Genomic DNA, 23,368 nt, shown 5'->3' with positions numbered 1-23,368 from the left:
CCATAATGGTGTTAGTGGTATCGTAAACGGATTAAGTGTACTTAATTCCGCGAAGCCCCAGCACTTTTCAGAGTTCGCAGCTACCTCTTCAATTTTTCACTGTAAGTCGTGAAACCGTGATAGATGGACACGGTAAGTGTTATTTTTTATTTGACCATCAATTAAATATAAAATCACATTTGATTTCTCTTTTATAGACGTACTAAGTATTGAAAAGGACACATGAATCAGTGAACCATGTACGAAATTAGAACGAGGGATGGCTTGAACGTGTCATCGTTATCAAGCCCTCATGATCGTTATAAAATTGAAAAGAAACTCGGATCAGGTATATTCGGAAAAGTATTTCAAGCATCCGACGACCAGGCTGCTGGTAAATCGGTCGCCGTCAAAGTTATCAATTTAACAGATACAAAAGAACAACACATTCATGAAGAATGTAAAATATTAAGAGACTTCACGAAACACCCAAATATTATCGACTTTTACGGTGTCTTCTGCGAACGATCTGAATATGTCAAGAAAATATGGTTCGTCATTGAGGTAAGTTCTTTACGACATAATATTATCAGAATTGGCTGTCCTACCGAATCCGATATAATGTATCGCTTATTCCCCAGCTATGCGAATTCGGATCTGTCATCGATATTGTCAGAAAACTGAATGCGATGGACAAAAAAATGTCCGAAGAACACATCGCTTACATCCTCAAATATACGATTAAGGTGAGTCCAATCCAAAAGACTATAAACATGTCGTTCGTCACATACAACGACGCTGCTTATAAAACAAAGGCCCTGCCAGTCGAGCTTTCAAAGGCTGAATCAATTGGTAGTTACTTTGAATGCAAACTCAATTGTTTTCGGATCAGTTGGGATTGTTGCCCTCGACATGGAATAAAATATAGCCGAGCAATCCTCCGCGTACTAAAATCTAGGGCCATTACTTAAACGCGGCCGCATTATTCGATGTGATTCGAGACGGAACGCTCCAAGTTGTCGATGTGAATGTCTGAACGCTCTACAACACCGTGATGCCCCCCCATTGCGAAGCATCGCTCAATTATCGTAAATAATGCTCGCACACGTAAGATATACGGCCTTGCTGCGGTAGCCGCGGGTACCTCAGACTCGTTCCTGCTGCCACAAAATATCCCTTACAACCTCGTCTATACAGACCGAAATAACTATAACGCTATTTGGAGCTCTTGCTAAATTAAAACGACTCAAATGGATATTATCTTTATGTAAGCCACTTGGCTCACAATGCTCGATGCCTCATTTTACGTGTTGTCTTGCGTATTTTTCATATCATATATTTCACAGTAATTATCTTTATTGATTACGATACATAAATATATATTAAACTACAAGAAACGTTAACAACGACCTTATTAATTAAATTATTTACTATTTGTAACTTATGACGCCATAATACGTATTAAAAGACTTGTAAAAAATGCAATTATTGCTTTTTTATCAGTCCTCAATAATTTACTTGGTATAATTGACATCCCTACATTAAAACGTGCAAGGAACACATTAAGCGAATGATATATCAGTACATGGGACAGGCTGGCGTATGCAAATAGCTCCAATGAATCACATGGGCGTGGACCTCTGAGTGACGTTGATGGTAGCGTCATTGAGGCGTCACAGGTCATTTGTTAGGGCGGTCGCTCCATCACTCCATGTCAAAGAGACTCACTCCCGCCATTGGCTCTCTTTAACAATGTAATCATTTAATATATTCACTGTTATTACAATGTAACACTGTGTTGAGGTCAGTTACGAATTAAGTATTGAGAATATATTATATATAACTGTTTGTACCTGATTGATATGTTTTTATTAAAACTAAATCATTGTAAACTACACGTTTCATACATTTATTAACATGTTTCATTAATACCACACATTATTTTTGCAAATCACATCACATAACGAACATACACGAATAATTTTCGTTTATATCGGTAGTGTGTTTGTTTTCCTAAACTCAAAGTATCTCTCTATAAAATCGCTTATGGAAATTATTTTGGCATTTTAGGCACTCGTTTATCTCCACGAGAACAAAGTTATGCATCGCAATGTACGAGCTAGTAATATACTTATAAAGAACAATGGCGAAATAAAAATCTGCGACTTCTCATTGTGCTGTCAATTAAAAGACGCTTTAGATAAAACGACATCCTATATTGGATCGCCGAGTTGGATGGCCCCTGAAATGGTAACTAGAGGTGAAGAGGGATATGACAACAGGGTTGATGTCTGGGCCCTGGGAATCACAACGATTGAAATGGTTGATGGAAAGGGGCCCTTCGAAGACATGCATCCCACTGGAGCCCTGTTTCAAATTGTGAGAAATCCACCCCCAGGCGTGCTGAAACCAGCGATGTCGTCAAATGAAATTAATGATTTTATAAATGAGTTAGTATAAATTAATTCTTATATCCAATGGGGCGAATATCCTTTTCATGAATAGCTCGTCACTCATTCGAACAAAAATCTAATTTGTATTTGAAATATAATATTTTTGTCCCAACTATGTTTCCTTCGCGAATCTCACCCATCAACCAAAACTTTAAGGAAGCGAAGTATTGTGTTAAGTATCTTAATATAGTTTTAATTTGCTATAAATTAATAGAAGGTGATTTTCAGGTGTCTTGAAAAAAATCCAGAACATCGGCCATTTATTATGGAGTTGGAAGAACATCCATTCATTCAGTCCGTCCCGGAAAATGATTTCCATGTGAGTTTAACTGTGTAACAAAAAACGTTATTGCATGTTCTTTAAAGAATATGTTATTTATAAACGGTATGATATGTATTATGATAACTAATTGGCTATGCTCCACCCACAAATTGACGTTCATTGGTTTAAATAGTCTCCACTAGCAATTAAATAAACAGCTGCTATTAGATTCAATTGTTGATCTTTAAATACTTTTTTTTTTAACCGATTACAGCTTTCTACGGAAATAAAAATGCTAGCAAATGACCTGCAAGAAAAAGAAACACCACCAAGAAAACCAGAACGCATCATTAAAGATGGTCTTCTTATTACGCAAGGTAGACACGAACCCGAAACCATGCAAGTAGAAGACTTAGCTGCTTTAGAATGCTTAACTGAGGAAAATATTCTAAGTGAAATACATACTAAATTAGAAAAGGGATCTTTTATGTCTTTCATTGGAGATATTTTGTTAATACTTAATCCTAACTCTTCTGACGATATTTATAATGAAGAGGTAAATATATAATTATTACTTATTAGTCGACAGTTCATAAATCATAGAAGAAACACTGAACTTGTAAACTAGTTGCTGTCTGTTTTGAAGGGTACTCTAGGTTTTGCTTAGAAAACCTCTTACTTTGGGTTATTCATAACATAGAAACACACACGATTTTTTCATCTAAATTGTAATCTGAATTGTTTTCAGTATCACAAAAAGTATGAATGCAAATCTAGATCAGATAATGAGCCACACATTTTTTCTGTCGCTGACAGCGCTTACCAGAATGCTTTGCATCACAATGAACAGCAGTACATAGTTTTTTCTGGAGAAAGTAAATCCGGAAAAACGACAAGTGTACTCCACGCACTTTCGCACTTAACATACTTGGGCGCTATGAAAAATAACACAGGAGAGAGAATACAAAATGCAACTACTATAATCCTTGCCTGTATAAGTGCGGCTACTCCAATACACTCAAATTCTACGCGAGGAATTTTCCACATACAAGTCACTTACGGAAGCTCGGGAAAATTGAGCGGTGCCATATTTTGGTTATATCAACTTGAGAAATGGAGGGTATCCTCTACTGATATGTATGTATAAGACGATATAATATTAAAACGTTTAGAATCATGTATTTGAAACTTAACGGTTGTTTCAGGTCACATGCCAATTTCAATATAATGTATTATTTTTATGATTCTAAAGAAGCTGATAATAAACTGAGTGAACTTCATCTAGAACGAAATAGAAAGCACAGGTATCTGAGAATACTGGACGATTCAATAAGAGGCATTCAAGGTGCAAGGGAGAATCCTCGAGACAATGCTAAACGATACAAGGATATAATCGAGTATTTGAAATTGCTTGATTGGCAAGAAGATGAAATCACGTTCTTTGAAACTGTATTAGCAGCGATATTAGTTCTTGGTAATGTAAGATTTAGGGATGGTAAATCCGGTTCGGCGGAAATAGAAAACCCAGACGAAGCTAAAAAGGTGGCAAAACTATTGTCTCTTGATGAGGTAAAGTTTATGTGGGCTTTGCTCAACTACTGTTTGATAGAAAACGGAAATGCCGTAAAACGTAAACACTCAACTGACGAAGCTAGAGATGCAAGGGATACATTAGCAAGTACTTTATACAAAAGATTGGTCGATTGGATGATTAACTTGATTAATTCGAAATTATCATTTATGCGACAAGTTTTGTAAGTATACTCACTATAAACCTCTAATTAGTATTATAAATAGTATTTAAGAATAATGAATGCTATCCTTACTATTACAGTGGCGATAAATATTCAGTCAGTTTAATTGACGTATTTGGTTTTGAATGCTATCACAGAAATAGACTAGAACAGTTAATTGTGAACACAACAAACGAACAGCTGCAATTTCTCTACAACCAAAAAATATTTGCTTGGGAAATGCAAGAAGAAGAGGAAGAAGAAGTGCCAGTTTTACCTCTACACTATTACGATAATAAGAACTCGGTTGATCAACTTTTGGCGAAACCGCATGGCATATTTTACATTTTAGATGAAGCCAGCCGTACAGGAGGTGGACAGGATTTTATTATGAGTAAGAGATATTTTATCACATGTGTACAATATATATGGTGTATAGAGATGATGAGATACATCTATGTATGTTTCAATAAATTGAAAACTACAAAATTAATTAAAGAAATATTTCTCAGTTAGAAAGCGTATTAATTGAAACTAAAAGTTGCTTAATGATTTTGCTTTGTATTTAGGCACAGTAAGAGCCTCATGTAAAGGGCCATACGTGAAGCTTGCTGGCAGTCACGAATTCAGCGTTGCTCACTACACGGGAAAAGTCAATTATGATACAAGGGAAATGGCTGACAAGAATAAAGACTTTTTACCACCTGAAATGACTGAAACTATGCGAGCCTCGACTAATCTAACGATGCAGCAGTTATTCAAAAACAGGCTCACAAAGACCGGCAATCTTACTTTGGCTCCAAATGAAAACGAATCTTCTGCTAATCGTACAAAATCACAAAAAGAGCAAGAAAATATCAAGGCTAGGGTGAGTTCATATGGAATTGTAATCAATCCATTTCTCTATTTAAGAGTTTACATACTTCTCGAACTTTTTATTAAGAAATTAGAATGATTATATTTAGATCGACACATCAATATAATAATCTGGCATTGAGAGTGTCCATGGACGGCGGTATCACTTAACATCAGGTGAGCCTCCTGCCCGTTTGCCTTCGGTTCTATAAAAAAAAATCAAGTCGATATGTATTTTTTTTACGTACCGTATTATATTTGGAACAAAGGACAAGTATCGAACTACCTTACCTACATAATTAATCATAAAGTAGTTGATTTTAATGCGTTACATACTTTCAGAAATTCAACACTGTATCTAAGGGTCAATACTCACAAGTGCGAAGAATGAGGACTGCGGCTGCGACATACAGAGTAACAAGTTTGGAAATTCTAAAGCAACTTTCAACGAGCAACGGTTTACACTTTGTCCGGTGTGTCCGAACAGATCTGAATGACAATCCTCGAGGATTTCAAACTGAAGTCGTGAAGCAGCAATTGAGAGCGATGGCGGTGTTGGACACAGCAAAAGCTCGTCAGTGTGGCTTTTCGTATCGCATACCGTTTGCTGAATTCATTAAAAGGTATTCCATATATAATTGTATCAATTGTCTTTGGCTATGGTTATAATACTAATAATTTATTTGAATGAAAATGGTTCAAAAATATTATGGTGGTATAATCTAGACTCTGCATTTTCTGCCACATTTGATAGCGTGCAAATTTGTTTTTAACAGTAGAATATTACATACAAGTTACATTACATTGTGAATCATATCGTCAATCCTATATCTATGTATCAATTCTTATATTATTTGATCACTACATGTTTATTATTATACAATTTACATTATTAAAATATAATATTACATTATCTAATTAATATTAAATATTACGTTTCACTCAAAGAATCAGTAATAGAATAATATATTTAGTAAGTAATATTCTTAAGGTGAAAGTGTGAGAGGGTAAATGTTTCAAAACGTTATTCCAATTTTGTAATATATAAACCCTACTACGAGCTAAGATGGTAAGTTACTTTAATACTAATAATTAAAGATATATAAATATTGAATTTATTTGGCTCTTTGCAAGTCTAGTATGATGTTTCTTCGTATGTTACTCCCGATGCACATGACTCTTACTCTCTTTTATTTTTAATCTTCAGTGTCGAATATGAACACAGATAAAAAATAAATTTTCGCAGATACCGTTTCCTGGCTTTTGATTTTGATGAAAATGTCGACGAAACAAAAGACAATTGCCGCCTCTTAATGATCAGACTGAAAATGGAAGGATGGGAATTAGGAAAATCGAAAGCGTTTTTGAAATATTACAATGAAGAGTTCTTATCCAGGTAAAACGGTTGTATTTTAAGACTGTTAGTTAGAATGTACTGTTCTAGGAGTCTGTTTTTTACGGAGATTTCAAAACAACAATGCACACTCACTCACTCACTCACACACACTCACTCACACTGCTTCACTCGTTAAGACTACAGACCAGTTATAAAACAGGGTGTTAAAATTGGCGAATTAAATATCAGTTTTCATTTCAGAGCATATTTTTGCAGTTGTTTCCCGGATCTTCCTTTCATTGCTTTGATCAACTCATTAAATTCAACGAGCAATTGATTTATTACTTACAGATTGTATGAGACACAAGTGAAGAAAATAGTTAAGGTGCAAAGTATGATGCGTACCTTCTTAGCGAAGAGGAAAGCTGTGCAAAGCAAATCCAAGGCTATGCATAGTGAGTGAATAGAGGGGCTAATGCATAGAAACGGACGGAGATTGGTTCAAGAGCTTGTTAACTTGGCTAGAACTGCTTACGTGGCGTTGCTTTTAGACAATGAAATGTATGGCTGAAATTATGCTAGAAACAAAACACAGATTAGCTAATTCCATCCGTTTCTATACACCGTAAAATACAAACATATGATTCATCATCCATCTATTTCAGTCAAGGAATTAAAAAAACAGAAGTCGGCAAACATGAACGATGAAGAGGCTGCTTTGGTTATACAGAAAGGTATGTATATGCATGATATATATATATATATCAAAATTCCTCGAAAAATCTATGACCCGTTTCGCTTCAAACGTAATTTAATAAATAATGTCATGGCAACATGCGAACTTGCATACCTAACTTAATATGACAATAACAAGATAGAAGTAATCTCAATGGACTAGTTCTATCGTCTTAATATTAATTGAGCACAGAAATAAAAAAGAATCACACTAGGCTACGAAGGTTTATAAATAGCATTTGATAACACAAAATACCTGCTATCTTCTAGCATACAGAGGTTTCGTTGTCCGAAAGGCATATGGTCCAATAGTCAACAAAACAACTGGCGAGATTGATGAGGAGACTTCGTCTTTTCTGAAGCGCTTTGCGAGGAAGTGGAAGAGTAGATCGCTTTTCCAAGTTCTTCTCCAGTACCGTGCTCTTCGGTACCAGGACCTAGTTAATTTCTCACAACAGGTATATTACATTGATCAAAAAAATACTAAGTAAAAAAAAATAAGTTACATTCAAAACGGATATGATTGTCTTCTCCAAACTTTTTAAAAGCGCCTACAAGAATATTTCAACAATTTCAGATACACATTTACAACCAAGTTTTAGTTGAGGGATTATTGAACACAAATTCATCAGTATTACTTGAACGTATTGATCCACACGCCAGGAAAGAATTCCTTGGAACCCCGCGTCCAACTGTCTGGAAGCTGCCTTTCAGACTTGATGAAATTCAGTATTTCGACACCTCGCACATGTGCGATCCCAAAGTGAAAAGCAAGTACGTGTCAATGTTTTTAATTACGACTATACGATGGCTTATGCAAAACTATTCTCCCAATTGGTAAACCATCGCATAGTAACTTCTTCATAACTAACCATATTCTTGATTTTTGCTAGTAGTTCCTGATTCAGGAACATTATTAGATCTAAAAGGTAAACTGCGACTTATTTTTCATTATGATGTACATATCTTCATTATTGTTAGAATCAAAGCCTTTTTTCTTTTATTAACATAATGCATTTAAGTTCGCAGAGTGCCATCCCCTAATTCTAACCTACTGGTTTCTCATTATAGCGACACATTTGCCAGTCAATACGATTCAGACCACGAGCAGTGGGACGAACCTTTCAAACATCGGTTTAGTTCTTCAGGATCAACCACCAGAACGAAGAGTACACAGACCCTCCTTAGCGTGCCCTTCTGCAGAGATCCCACGCAGCCTATGCCCAAGTTGCCGGACGAGCCCAAGACGGAGTACGTTCCCAATAGACCCGTGCTCTACAACAAGAAGCACGTCTCTTCGCCACAAAAGTTCTATCAGCCCCCAACGCCGTGGGCGACAAATAACGAAGACACCTTTGAAAACACAGTTCCTAGACGCAGCACCAGCTTTTACGGCCCCGATTCGGAGGCGTGTGATCCCATACGCGAGCTGCAAGCTCTGGCCAAGTCTACAGGGGATTTAAACACTGACGATGACAATCCTCCGTTTAATTTTCAAGCTATGCTAAAAAAAACACCAAAAAATAGAGCTTCTATGAAGCGGTATGGAGAAAATGACGGTAGTTTTGAAAGAACTCAAGCGCCGCCGAAACGTATAATAACTCCTACGGAACAAACCAATGCCTATAGAGGACCGAGGCGGTCGGAAAGCGGAAACATGATTTCTGCGCCTACCACACCTACATCTCCTTCTGGTAGGTACAATTATGACGACCCGGTATCGAGATCTGATGACTATCTTAAGCCCAAAAACAACTTTATCGACAACAGAGATGAGACGAAAACAGTTGAAATAGCACCAGGCATTTCTGTAGAAGGAACAGTGACGGACTTGTAAGAAAACGCTTGATAGTTCGTAAAAAATATATTTGAATCTCCTTTGTCTTAAAATACATTCTCACTGCATTACATCTGATTAACTTTAAAGCCATGAGTTACAGGTTAGGTCATAAGATTGTTATTTTAATCGATTTCAAAGAAACGGATTACATCGCCCTAAGATTTTAAACATGTATCTAATCTAATTTTTTTTTTCTTTGAAAAAATTAAATTATTGTTTTTTAATGACAACAAATATGTATATCAAAGTGCGATAAAACCCGTTCACTTCATTCATATAATTACGTAAAAACGCTAATATCTCGTTATTACAATTTTGAATCACCATGCTATCATCATACAAAAATATACTATATGACTATGTAGATCTTACATCGAACATTGCTTTGGTAACTTAAGATTACTTAAAAATATTGCTTATGTTTCCTAGTTTAAGTGGTCATCTTAAATTAAATTATTATATTAAAGAGTATGTAGTCAAAATGTCTATGCTATTATTATGGACTTGTGTTATCGAGTATATTCTTAAATAGGACATTTATTGCTTTAGATTAGAAATATTATAAGCTCATCAATCATTTGTACGAGTTGATATGTTTCAGAATTCTATCCATATAATTCATTATATTATTTCTGTGAATTAAATGTTTGAAAAATCTATTTCTCTTTCATTTTTATGTGCTACATAATATGTGAGTCGAAATCTGTTAAAAATATCGACAAAACTCTCTTATAGCCTGCTTAAACTTGTTAACAAAATGCACTTTACAATTAACACACATTACTTAATAATATGGATTTATTTTGAACTTGAAGCCTCGTCCTGAATGCGAGTAATTTCAGGCGAGTTGGTGATCAGTCTTCAGAGCCGAGAAACGACACAGTTCTCGGTAAATCAAAACCCAGGACAGTCGGATAATACATCCAGTCAATATATACGCCTAACCCAGAGGCGGTATATAATCACAATTCTCGAATTACAAAAATATTTTGGTTAATTAATTGCTCATAAGATAGGTTCAATTCTTATATCTATTCCTATAAAATACAATATGACACACAATTTATTAAACTCGTTCTTAAATCTAAACTCTGACTTGAGTGAAGTGAGATCAAAATTAATGTTTATGTAATTCACAAGTTAAGTATAGATAAATAAGTAAGGACGTACCAATAATTGTGACCGTTTTCTCACCATTATGTTTCATACATAAGCAAAATCAATTTTGCTTATGCCAAATTGATTGTTTAACACGCTTGACAAGTTGCGGTGCGTACATACCTTTTTCCTTTATTATTTATCTATTCCGTAGAAATTAGATCGCCTTACGCAAACAAGATGGCGCCAAACGAAATATTATAAGTATATATATTTTTATGTATGTTTTCAAATCGAATTATATATATATATATATTAATCTAAAAATTTCGTCTCACAGATCAATTAAAAGTAAGAACACCAAAATAGTTTTATTTTAAACACACACTTATATTATTATAAGACCAGGCTTATCTCACTAATATGCGGATGACAAAGGATTTTAAATCTGTATTCAATTGTTTTATTGCTTAAAAACAAGTCGTAATTACAAACAATACGTAATTCAGAAAAAAATAATCGATTTAATGCCACATTGATTAAATACACCAGTCTCTTCGTCACAGCGAAACCAGCAAAAGACAAAATACTACTCAAGATGAAAGCTTTTTTTTTTATTGACACAGACTGAGTCATCACATTAAATGTATCAATAGGATAAAAACGTTGAATCATTGAAGCATTGTATTATACCTTTGGCATATTTAAAATCGGTGACCGATGTTAGTATTGACGATAATTTAATTGACGAATTTTTATAAAAAGATATATTTTGTATATAATAATATACTGTTATACATACATACGCTGTACATATATAAAATACTTCGAAAATATAGTATATAAATTTATAATGAGCCATATCAATGAATATTTTTATAAATGTTTACATACATGTGTATGATATTAAAATTTATATGAAAAACAGTTTTAAAATCAAAATCTTTGTGCCTTGTAGGAAACTAAGAAACGGCTCAAAATGCAAAGTATGTTTTAACAATATATATTATTATTTAGGTCAGAAAGGTTTTCTATTATTTGACATTTAAATTTATCAATTTTCAAATTACAGACCAAAAGTCACACATAAAAACAGGCTGAAAAATGAAAAATGGGCAGAAGGCACCATATCATACGCCTCATAAATCTGTCAAAAATTTATATTTGAGTTCCTACAACGCACAATACGATTTTAAACAAATAAAAATCTCACCACCAGATGGCGCCCCTGTCAAAGCGGTCTACCGATCCAAGGTTAGACAATGTTTATATTAAAAACACAGATAACAGAATTAAGGCCAATTGCCACAGCCAACTAGCCACATACAGACAGTAGTGTAAGTTTTTTTTTAGCTTTTACTTCTAAATACTATAATTTGGTAAATATGTGCGCTGCGAATGGTTTACAAAGATACTTAGTTACTTTATGACATTTTTATATAAGTATATAGAATTTTTACTTTGATTATTAATAGTGATCAAAGAACTTTGTGCCATCTGGTGGTAATTTATATAAGCTATTTAATTTTTCTCACTCACAGTTCCATTTGGGTCCATGCCTACTTGTCCCAATAATTGGGCTACACTAGGCTCATTCAGGGTCAATACAGCGTGAGCTTCTACCATCACAACAAGTGAGTTTCTGGCTTCTTCGTGGGGAACCCCATGGGTTTTGGTGGCGTGGGAATACCACGCTCCAGTTGTTGGTAATACTGATACGCACCATTTGCAGGATAGTCTAGAATTAAGATTGTTAAAGTTAAATGACTGGTCTCAAATAAAAATTATTGTTAGCAAAATCAGTAATTTTGTATTGGAGCATATGAAATTCAAACCTTATAATAATTAATATAATAATTTATACCTGTTAGTCATATGTCGAGACTTAACGTGTCTCCTTCGATATCCCCAGCTATTGTAGACCCGTGGACAGAATGGGCAGGGAAATGATGGATTTGCATAGGAGGTACCAGACTTATCTAAAATCATATGGTTACTATTGAAAATTGAATTCAACCTCTGAAGTAAGTATATTGTTAAACAATCCTCATTATATGATGATAAAAAAGATATAAGACATACTATTTATTACTAACAAATACACACACAGAAACACAAAATAATAAAAATCAAAAAAATACATCCATTTTATGAAAAAAAAAAGGTTTAAGGAATAACACTACTAATTCTATAGATATTGAAAAGTAACTAACATTAGGCAATAAATTTTTTAATTTAAGGCTTATCTAAAAAATTCTTATGATGTACTAAACATGAGATAATACTAATTCTTAACAATAGTAGAACTAGCCACCACAGTGTTCCTGTCCAAGTAAACTCTGCTTAGTAACAATGTTGTAATAGTCTAAACTCTACTTCATTGTAACATAAATATAGATTACACACTCAACTATCACTTGCTGCTGCTTGGGTTTAAGACCAGACAGCCTAACTTAAAATAGGACACTACGGCAATAAACTAAGACAGTGTACATTTGATTATGACACCTAATGGCCTAAGAAAAACAAAACTTCACAAAAATGCCATTTATATGCCAACACGTAATGAGTGGATAGTGCTAATTAATTAGCTAAACCTACTCACCTTTAATATCCTCATTTGACAACAAGTTCAAATTCTCTGTGGCTATATTAAGTGATTCCACTATTGTTCCACTCTGAATGACAGTTTCAACTTCCTTATCAATCTCAATCTCTTTATCATCAGTATCACAAGTATTTAAACATGGCTGAGTGCTGCTGACTTCGTTAATACACTTTTTTCCATTAGTGTCACTACAGTGGGATTTTGGTGAAGAGGTGATAGAGTATTTCTTATCCATATTGTCATCAAGAATCGCTATGTCAGTATCATTTGTGTTTTCACCAGAGTCATCAGTAAGAGGCGAATCCACAGGTTCCACTTTCGGCATTATATTCTGGAATTGTAAGTTATTTATGGAAAAATAATATTTATCTGGACCAACAGTTTAAGCAAATAGTCCTTTATTACAGAAGTAGTTGTATTCACAAAATAATAGTTAAAAAAAACTGTTGCTATACAAATTACAAGAACATTAAAGTTATAAATATTTTTATGTTTGTTTTTATTTTGATATAAAAAATATTCTTAATTTTTAAGGCTGTTGTTAAAATGATGACTTTAAGTATTAATTACCATACCATGCGTGTTAATTTCAGTTCTCCTAGCTAGCTCTTCTTAGGTTAAACTGTTTTATAATAGTATAATGTCTGTGTAAATAAGTTTATTAATGCTACTTACATTGTTTTTTGTATCAGGCCTTAAATTACACGGATCAACTGTCATGATAGTGGAAGGTTTTTTAATTTTGTTATTATTGTCCTCTTGTTCACTCTTACGTTTTTTTGAGTTTGCCTGGGTAGTAGTACTAGCTGACTTCTAAAATAAATGTAAACTTGAAAAATATCCATTCCATTCCATTTTTTTAATGATTTTATTTCCAATTTTATAAATAATAAAATAAAGTGGAGTTGTCCAAATTTTATACATACTGTACATTTCATTAAGTAAACAGTTTTATAATTTGACTTTTTTACACATAGTCTATATAGTAATATTTGATACAAAAATGCTATGTATTGCAATATAGCTGAATGTTATATTGGATAATATAAAAATATAATTAATAATATTAATAAGTTACCTCAGCATCATGGCTAGCTTCACTACCGGTGGAGAGTCCGCAAATTCTTAGTGTTTCAGCTGTTTTTAACAAAATTGGTAGAGATTCTTCGGTAACATTCACTTCGCCGTTATACATAAACGTTAGTAATGTCCTTAAAGAGTTCGTGTTGATGTCATGAAGTACTATAATTGGATCCCTGTGGGGGTTTTGCTATGGAAAACATGTGGGCGTAAGAATCGTTATACAATTTACAAAATGTTTCCGCATACCTTATTAAAATAATGTTCTACTGTTTACCTGGAAGATAGTTCTAAATACGGAACTGTTAGCTGATAATATCACTTTATGAGCTTTAAAGCTTAGCCCTTCAGACACCAGGGTGACATCAGATAATCCTTCGTCTTTAAAAAGCTCTTTGACGTTACACAATATGTTGTTCTGATAGCCATTCCACTTTAAACTAATTTCTTGATTCGACATGATATTCCTTCATGCAAAAGTTGTAAAAAATAAAAAAATACAAAAAGTAAACAACGCACTGACTACTTAGCTTTATTAGAATACTACAAAGAGTGACCACAGGGCACAGAGTAAATTCAATACTGTTTTTATTTTGACAATTAACATTTCAATATGACAACCTCAAATGATCCGATTGTATTTTAAATTAGAAAATGTTCCTAAACAATTCGAACAGTGGATGAAAAGTAATAAGTGCTTTTCGTTAAACCCCTTTAGTCTCTAGCTTTTGCGTGATGAGGTCATTAAATTGAACTACCTGAAACCACCTACAATCCTGTTGTAGGTATATACGAATAGTCGCTTTGACAAATAACCGAATCCCACGAAGGTACTTTTGTGAGGAGTTAGTAGTCCAGCTGTACTTCTATTACCAATGATTATTTATTCTACAAGAATCGTTATTATTATTGGTTATTTATTACGATATAATAGTAAGTATAGTTTTTTATTCAGCATAGTTTTTCTTATAACTTGTATATTTGTAATTTATCAGTGTTTCTAACAAATACTCTCAACTTAAAGAAACAATGGCAAATTATTTTTTTATAAACAAGAAGTCGTTTAAAAAAAAGTGCAGTTGATTTCATCGTGCTAGAGCTCTTGTAACGTTATAAATTGATGTGACTAAAATTTAGCAACAATTTCTGTGAGACATGTACGATTGTTATTTGTACCTAAACGAAATGTACGATTCCTACTAGGGTTAATAATGTTTAAAAAACTTTACTTCTCATTACAAAAAAGTATTTTATTTACATGAGAAACTTAATATGTATATACGAGTTAGCACATATCACCATTAGCCGTTCCAATTTTAGTCTACTATGTTCAACTCTACATGCATCTTTTTCAATTTGTCAAACGCACAAAAAAACTAAACAATGAACTAGTTTACCCCTTTTCATTTCAAAATTTACGTAGATTATACTCTGGTTTGCTTTAACCAATAATTTGGCACTATTCAAGAATTACTACCTATAAATTTTCGATGTAGATTATCATAATATAGCTTTATGTAAGTAAATTTGTCAATTAAAACATATTTTGGTAACTTGACACTTGAAGAAAAAACGACGGTTAAATTATTTTAATATTATATTTAAATAATAATAAGTTTACAATAATAAATAACTTCAATCCGTTAATAAGACAATACTTAATAGGACACATGCGATCAGCTCTATAGATAGAGATTAAAAAACTTCACATCCTGTCAACTCTATTATCGAGCCGTTGTCTTCTGACGTAAAAAGCGGGAATCTATGACATTTTGACTTTTGAGTACTTTTTTCCTAATTTCTGCTTTATATTTTCTATTATAAACTGTTTACGGCGTGAATTACTGCCTTACACACCGATTCTCAAGGTAAATGTTATTAAACTATAAGGTACCTACTAATGAGTGGTTTTGTGCTTAAGACGTCTGCCTTGTTATTTCTAATATAAATATTCCATGAAGACTAGTATTTTTAATTTTGTAATAAATCCTCGACCATTTAATTGTTGATAAAAATAAGGTCGTCTTAATCAATGTTAATAACTGAATAATTACGAAATATTGGTAATTAATTTCATAAACTTAACTGATAATAGCTAATTGTTATTTAAATTGATAGATGTTGTAATAATATAAATTGGAATGTTATGATCTTAACCCTTATAATAGGGCTGAAAAACATCGTCAAGATTAAAGATGTATAATAAAGTGATTACTTGGTCATAGTTTTGTATTGTATATTATATTTTGTATTTCCACACGGTAAGCAGGTACTATTTTAAATTCCCATTGTATTGGATTAAAATACGTGCATTCAACGATTTAGGTTTGATACGAAAAATGCATTTTTTATTCATTCATCATTAAACCTTTTCCATTATCTACTGATCTACACGAAAAATTATATAGGTAAATAACAAATCACATACATGTATTAATATAACTTTTTCGTGACAAATCTGGATACATTTTAGTAGCACTCACATTATTTAAATCGATAAAATCCACAGTCGAAATCAAGTCTATAATCTTAATCTTAAAATATATAATCTTCATGATAAGATGCATAGTCGTTCAAGTCTAACCAGTAGCTGTTATTGTTCTATTGTAAACCAACCATTATCTGGAATGATTCCAACATTATTTACGAAATTAATATTTATAGTAGCGGTAAATTTTTCTTATGCAAAATCAAATAATCTTCATTTTCTTAATTTAAGAAATACTGATCCCAGTATTATTGAAGATGCCACTTTGGATACGGTAAGTATTTCATATTTTATAGTCAAAATACTACTGTACTATATACTATGAGCCTGAATTATGTTTATATAATTATTTATATTACATATATTAATGTTTTTGTTTAAATCGACGAATTTATTTGTGACTTGTTTATACTATAAATCGTATTTTATATAAAGATAGTGTTTATGATTTAGAAAAGAAAAACACTTAAGAATCAAACAATAGACAATCGATAGAGTCAATTATTTGTGATAAAATCATTTAAAGGGCAATTTAAGACGCTCGTATGAAATGTTGGAAATGGTGCCATCAATGGTACGCTGTAATTACCTTGTGTGTGTTGGAAATAAATGTAAATATTGTAAAATCGAAAAAACATTACACCCACACAAATAAAACATATTAATAAAAAAATATTCTCATTTACAATGACATTAAACTGATAGACAAGTTAACTGAAGTATTTTCTTTTCAGTTTACCCTCATAAAGAAATATGGATACCCCTGCGAAATACACAGAGTATACACCGAAGACAAATATGTATTGGAAATGCATAGAATTCCATATGGCAAAGAAAATTCCGTAAAGGAATCTCGCCCCGTGGTTTTTCTCCAACATGGCTTGCTCTCGTCTTCGGCCGAATTCGTTCTTATGAGGCCAGATAAAGGGCTAGGTAAGTTGTATTTTTTTAATAACGTGAAGTATTTAGAATTCGACATGAAAGTAAACCTTCTTCAATGGACAAATGGTAAAACGCGAATTGGGCGCGTAAACCAATGGTACTTTTTGCCTGGGCCCCGGATCTCTTTAGCTGTTTTATGATCATTTGTTAATTTAAGAGGCAAGTAGGTGCCTCCTATGCCACTCGCCGTCGACTTTTTGAACCGAATATTAAACTCCGACCTCAGGGATGAGAGACACACACACAGGGCAACACTATCCTTAAAAACCAAAGTAAAAAATTGGTTTAAAGATACATAACCAAAATTGTATAATCGAGCCAAAAGGAATAATATGTGGCAATAGAAATACATTATATCATCGGTGTTTACATCTATGAAGCAATTAATGATACTTAATGAAACATAGTGCCCTTAAAAAAGTGATTGCAGGCAAATTCAGGTTAATTATTATACGCCGTGCATATTTACTAATTATTGAAATCGATATTAATTTTAAGGAGTCCCTCGGCTGAAGGTGCAGATCAAAGCCCGAAGGATTATAGTAGGGATATAGTGTGTATTAGAATGCAATTGCATATTATAATTTTTCATATATTATAATTATCAGTTAAACGGCATATGTATCAGAAAGTGCTTAAATTAATTAGGTTTTTACTACTTTTGTCTAAATAATCAATAGAAAATTTGTGACTGATCTCTCATTTAAAATGCTATAAAATTCATTTGGTTTTCATTATTTTTATCTAAATAATCTGTAATAAGATTGTGGGTAATATTAAACATCATACGAACATAAATATAGGTTCAATAGTTGTATTCTTTATGTGAATTACGTATTTGACAGTTGAAGGCGAAGTTTTTACCTAAAAGTATCACTCTTCCAGCCTACCTCTTAGCCGAAGCAGGCTACGATGTATGGATGGGCAATGCCCGAGGGAACACTTACTCAAGAAAACATGTCTCACTTAAACCCACATCGTCATCATTCTGGAAGTTCAGTTGGCACGAGATAGGTTATTATGACCTCCCAGCAATGATTGACTATGTTATAAAGGAAACGGGGGTTAAAAAAATGCAATATGTCGCATTTTCCCAAGGCACAACAGCGTTTTGGGTAATGACGTCATTGAAACCCGAATATAACGAAAAGTTCACGGCAATGCATGCAATGGCACCTATAGCATATGTTGGTAATATTCGTAGTCCGGTTATCCGAGCTGTTGCACCTTTCACAAATTCGTTGGAGGTAGGAATTTTATTTATTTAAAAATATAATAAACAGCACATTCCACAGAGCTACCCACAGAATCCGAACTCCACAGTATCGTAATGTGAGGTGAAAGCAAGTCACCAAATAAATAATATAAAAATAGAAATGTATTAACTATAGTGGAGCATGCCCTCTCACAACATTGCTGTGACTAACCAAAGTCTTTATAGTAATAAATTATAACGTGTCACGTATAAAATATTAACATTAGGAATGCAATAAAGGTTTGAGTTTGAGTTAATTAGACTTCGGTCTTTCAAGAAAAGAGTGAACCAATTATTTAAACGCTGGCAACGCATTCTTCAGCCCCCTGACATTGAGAGCGTCCATGCGATCACCTGTAAGCCTCCTACCCATTTGCAACCTGTCCTGTAAAAAACACAAATAAAACTGCTAAAAATATCCAAATGTGTGTAATGTTTACGGTGAATATAATAGTGTAAAAAATAATATAGTTGAGGCATTAAGGACAAGTTTCGCTAATTAATTGATATTTAAAGTCGTATTTTCCTTACAATTTCATTAAACACATTCATTCCAGACAATATTAAAACTAATAGGGGCAAATGAAATTCTACCGAATGGAAATTTGAATAAATTAGCGGGTGAAAAGTTGTGTATTGAAGAAGCCATCACACAGTCTCTGTGTACGAATCTACTATTTCTTTTCTGCGGATTCGATGTTGAACAACTGAACAAGGTAAGTTTTATCTTCGGGTCAAAGATGTTTTATTTCTTAAAGAAATACATAGGTACCCAATTGGATTAAATTCTATATTAATACTAGCGGATCCGACAGACGATGTCCTGTCTACACGTCTTTAATTTCAAAATTTCAATTTTTAATAAGCCATTTTGATGAAAATTATTATTCAAATGTTATGACAATATCTAACGATCCAGCACATGGTCACACACGATATAACACAATGATAACAAAACTTTTTTTAAATTTCGGGACAGACTAAAATTAAAATTCGAATATTATTTAAAATTTGACACTGCGATGGTAGCGCCGTCTGTCGGATCCAATGTAAAACATTCCAAAATCAACAACAACTAATAAATTGAAAATTAATTAAAAAAACATTGTCCAGCGGACAAAATTGTGAATCTAAACCATTCCCAGATCCCCTTGAACACACACAAAAAATTTCGTCTAAATCGGTCCAGTCGTTTAGGAGGAGTTCAGTCACATACACACGCACACAAGAAATATAAATATTAAGATTAGATATATCTCCATATCCTCTACGACGTGCATTCATACCTAAGTTTGTATATAATAATAAACGTAGAGTTTAAAGTATTTTAATCCAAAACGGTACAGTAATTTACATATCTATTCTACTGATTTCTAATATGATCATTCCAGACTATGCTACCCGTAGTTATGGGCCATACACCAGCCGGAGCGTCCACAAGACAATTCATACATTTCGGACAGTTATATAAGTCCGGAAAATTTTCCTATTTCGACCACGGCTGGTTGGCAAACAGACGAACATATGGGTCTTTTAGGCCTCCCACATACAATATTAGTTCAATCAAAGTACCAATATTCCTTCACTACGCTGATAATGATTGGCTATCGACTCCAAAAGACGTCGATAGACTATTCAAGGAACTCAAATCTGTGGTGGGAAAATACAGAGTTCCGTTAGATAACTTCAACCATTTGGATTTTGTGTTCGCAAACGACGCTAAGAAACTTATATACGATAGAATAATACGAATAATGGCACAATTTTTATAAATAAATTTATTCATAGACAAGACTTTTATTTTAACAAACATTTCTTCTATTTAATCAGTTGTTGTAACCTGAAAGATTGTGTAATTTTATTACACTTTATAAAATTATGTAACACTTAAAGATCGATGTTGACTAGAAGTTTTTAAACCTAGAAACTAAAATAGTTATAAGTAAAGTTATAAAGAAGTAATACGTTACTCCCCTTTTAATATTATATGATCTAACAATCTTCCTTCTAAAACAATTTTGAAATGTTACCAATATGGTAACTTTATATTATTTTTCTTGTTTATAAATAAATCTGACGAACAACTTTACTCTAATATTTGTCTTAAATAATTAAAAAAAACTTACTGAAACCAAATTCAATCTTTAGAATCAAAAATATTTACATAAAAATTTCAATCTAAATAGGTACCAAGATATATCGATCTAAATAGTGAGAATAGACTATAGGTATTTATGCGTGTTTAAACTTATAATATTTCATCAGTTTAAAACAGTCTTCTGACCCCTTTAATTTATGCGTCAATCTAAAATCTTAGTTATACCATATAGTGAAAAATAACTCACAAAGACTGTTTCCGAAGATATTGAGTGAAGGGATAACGTAGAACCCGCAGACTGAGTTTTTGCCGACTCGACGTTGACGTAAGAAGAATTTATGATGGTTGCGTTCTTGTTACTACGATTGTCGTTGATAATAGCCATTTCTCTTTCTACTATATCCCCAAAGGTATTTTGTACTGAAATATAAACATACGAAAATCATGACGCTGGTTTAGAGGTGTGAATGTATTATAGGGCAACTATACATACTCGTACATATTATGTATATATCAACTAATAATTCTTAGAGTAGTTAACTCACTAAGAGATTGGTTCAGTAATAATTTAAATCGTACCAATATATACATGAATTTACATATTTTAAAAGGTATTTAGTATATTAATAAAAATTATGTATTAGAGTGGGCTTCGTAACTAGTAACGTGGTTGCGTTACCCACCCCGTAAAGACAACATAATACGTTATAGGTACATTATATTATAGCAGGTATCGCTGCTCTTTGAGGTGAACCGTAATGACAATTTAACTTGACTAACTTATAAAGAAGTTTAAGTATTGTCTTTACCTTTTGTCAAAATCTTGATTGGATCCTCTTCATGACAGCTACACTCTCTCGTGTCCTTTGCATTATTTGATTTGTGTACTACTTGAAGTAATGATATATTTTTATAAGCCTGAAATTAATGATAGTGTATTAGAAATTATTATTATCTTAATCAAGATATGATTGAGAAAACTTCGTTTACCTCGTTTTTGCAATTCCTTAAAGTGATGATCATCTCGGAATCTATAGTCTTAGGAACAATGTCATTATCTTCCTCGTCTATACTCTCAAAAGGAGGTGGTACATTGTCGAGTGCTTCTTGAAGCGGCGTGAAATTAGGTTGATTATGATAAGAGCTCCAAGTGTTGTTTCGATAAATTTGTTGTAGTTCTAGTTTTAAGGATATATTTTCCTTGTTAGCTTTAGCCAGTTCAATACTATGCGAGTTAAGTTGATTTTGGAGAATATCTATATTATTTTTATATGCTTGTATCTCGTTATCATTAAACTCACAAGTCTCACATCCTTTATCCAATTTTGTTACTTTATTGAAATCTGTGTTCTGAGAATTATCTTTGGAATTATTAATGTTTCTATGGGTGTTTAATTCCTTTAAAACGCAGGTCTGACAACCGCAGTCAACGCTTTCACATCTCACCGTAATGCCTTGACTAACTTTTTCATCTTTTAATATTTTGGGCGCGACTGTTTCTACACATTTATCAATAACTACAATTTTATGTTTGCTTTCTTTAGGCGTGAGAATAACAAAATCGTTGCTATAAATTTTGAAATGTATTGTATCTGATTGTTTGTCATAATTGTCGTATTTACTTTTCGCTGATAGAATTTTTCTTAAATAAATAGTTTGTTCATTTATTTCGTGTAAATAGCTCTTGGCTATACTACGTACACTACTACATATACTGCTGTTATATTCCTTTTCGATGTCCATATTTATTCCAAATAATTTATCTAATATAATTCGCCAAAACATTTTTATACTCTTTAATGCACTTAAACATTTATCGCACGGCCAGTGACCCGTTTCCAATTCCTCCTAAAATAGAACAGTTGCTTTAGTGGTTTAGTGATTATTAACATTAGTGGTGAATAATCGTTTAGGAAATTCTCGAATTATCAAAAAAAGAAAGAAAATTGTAAGGTAACGAAGTGTTAATAAATAAAATAGTAGAAACTTACTTCTTGAAAGTACTTTTCAAATGTTTCATCATTTTTGAGACACTCCCTTATAGCATGGCATGAAGCACTAACAGTTTCTAAGATTAACTTCGATTTGCATTCGGGCTGGCAACTTGGAGTTAGCTGCGAAATAAAATTTGATAAAAGCTAATCATAATAAATAATTTCGAAGTCTATAAATATATTATATAAAATGTATTATACTTTAGTGTGATTCCTTCGCGTCATTTTTGTATAGAATCCAGTCACAGTATAGACAGGAATAACACAAATAGGCATATCACTTCTCATCCAATCCCTGAGGTAATAGTCTCGACTTTGTAGATCATGACTCCATGCTCGTACGTCGGTAGAAGAATCATATGATTTTATCTTTCCTTCGTTTCTTGATATTAATTGAAGCTTATTCCTATTGTAGTTCATTGATTGAATCTTATGATAATTTTCAACATTATATGGTTGTTGTTGTAACTTTTAATTTTGTAATTACTTATAATTATGTCACTTACAGTAAAATTAATATGAAATTATCTATCAAAAAATGGAAACAGTTTATTGACAGTTCGGATGTTTACAATCCAAGTAGTTGGTGATTAATTTTACAAAATATAAAAA

General features: G+C 32.8%; 4 protein-coding genes across 6 annotated transcripts; 2 read left to right on the top strand and 2 right to left on the bottom strand.

Annotated features, from left to right (window-relative positions):
• Window positions 1-94: 94 nt before the first annotated feature.
• On the top strand, window positions 95-9,387 carry LOC110994240 (neither inactivation nor afterpotential protein C). Of its 2 annotated transcripts, none has more exons than XM_022260782.2 (17): window positions 95-132; window positions 198-543; window positions 621-725; window positions 2,050-2,429; window positions 2,661-2,751; window positions 2,969-3,250; window positions 3,443-3,831; window positions 3,900-4,448; window positions 4,529-4,821; window positions 4,997-5,295; window positions 5,625-5,905; window positions 6,529-6,678; window positions 6,970-7,073; window positions 7,284-7,352; window positions 7,624-7,811; window positions 7,931-8,127; window positions 8,494-9,387. In XM_022260782.2, the coding sequence occupies exons 2-17, from the start codon at window positions 238-240 to the stop codon at window positions 9,188-9,190; spliced, it is 4,380 nt and encodes a 1,459-aa protein (XP_022116474.2). In that variant the 5' UTR covers window positions 95-132; window positions 198-237; the 3' UTR covers window positions 9,191-9,387. The 2 variants fall into 2 exon arrangements, with proteins under 2 accessions (XP_022116474.2, XP_022116473.2); XM_022260781.2 differs by having other exon boundaries at window positions 8,425-9,387.
• On the bottom strand, window positions 9,203-14,536 carry LOC110994207 (zinc finger protein 131). Its single transcript, XM_022260732.2, has 6 exons — window positions 14,257-14,536; window positions 13,978-14,169; window positions 13,575-13,712; window positions 12,897-13,230; window positions 12,156-12,270; window positions 9,203-12,029 (listed from the first exon to the last, which is right to left on the bottom strand). The coding sequence occupies exons 1-6, from the start codon at window positions 14,437-14,439 to the stop codon at window positions 11,813-11,815; spliced, it is 1,179 nt and encodes a 392-aa protein (XP_022116424.2). The 5' UTR covers window positions 14,440-14,536; the 3' UTR covers window positions 9,203-11,812.
• A 2,002-nt stretch (window positions 14,537-16,538) lies between these two features.
• LOC110994245 (lipase 3) lies at window positions 16,539-20,451 on the top strand. The gene is made up of 5 exons (XM_022260790.2): window positions 16,539-16,741; window positions 17,202-17,400; window positions 18,295-18,656; window positions 19,222-19,380; window positions 20,056-20,451. The coding sequence occupies exons 1-5, from the start codon at window positions 16,541-16,543 to the stop codon at window positions 20,434-20,436; spliced, it is 1,302 nt and encodes a 433-aa protein (XP_022116482.2). The 5' UTR covers window positions 16,539-16,540; the 3' UTR covers window positions 20,437-20,451.
• LOC110994244 lies at window positions 20,374-23,246 on the bottom strand. 2 transcript variants are annotated; one of them, XM_022260789.2, is made up of 6 exons: window positions 22,958-23,246; window positions 22,754-22,876; window positions 21,753-22,610; window positions 21,572-21,680; window positions 21,010-21,182; window positions 20,374-20,504 (listed from the first exon to the last, which is right to left on the bottom strand). In XM_022260789.2, the coding sequence occupies exons 1-6, from the start codon at window positions 23,174-23,176 to the stop codon at window positions 20,487-20,489; spliced, it is 1,500 nt and encodes a 499-aa protein (XP_022116481.2). In that variant the 5' UTR covers window positions 23,177-23,246; the 3' UTR covers window positions 20,374-20,486. The 2 variants fall into 2 exon arrangements, with proteins under 2 accessions (XP_022116481.2, XP_045485843.1); XM_045629887.1 differs by lacking the exon at window positions 20,374-20,504 and having other exon boundaries at window positions 20,865-21,182.
• Window positions 23,247-23,368: the final 122 nt, after the last annotated feature.

Source organism: Pieris rapae, chromosome 10 (assembly GCF_905147795.1).
Source record: "Pieris rapae chromosome 10, ilPieRapa1.1, whole genome shotgun sequence".
Taxonomy (NCBI): domain Eukaryota; kingdom Metazoa; phylum Arthropoda; class Insecta; order Lepidoptera; family Pieridae; genus Pieris; species Pieris rapae.
The sequence above is the reverse complement of the archived record's forward strand: the minus strand, read 5'-3'. Positions and strand labels throughout refer to the sequence as shown.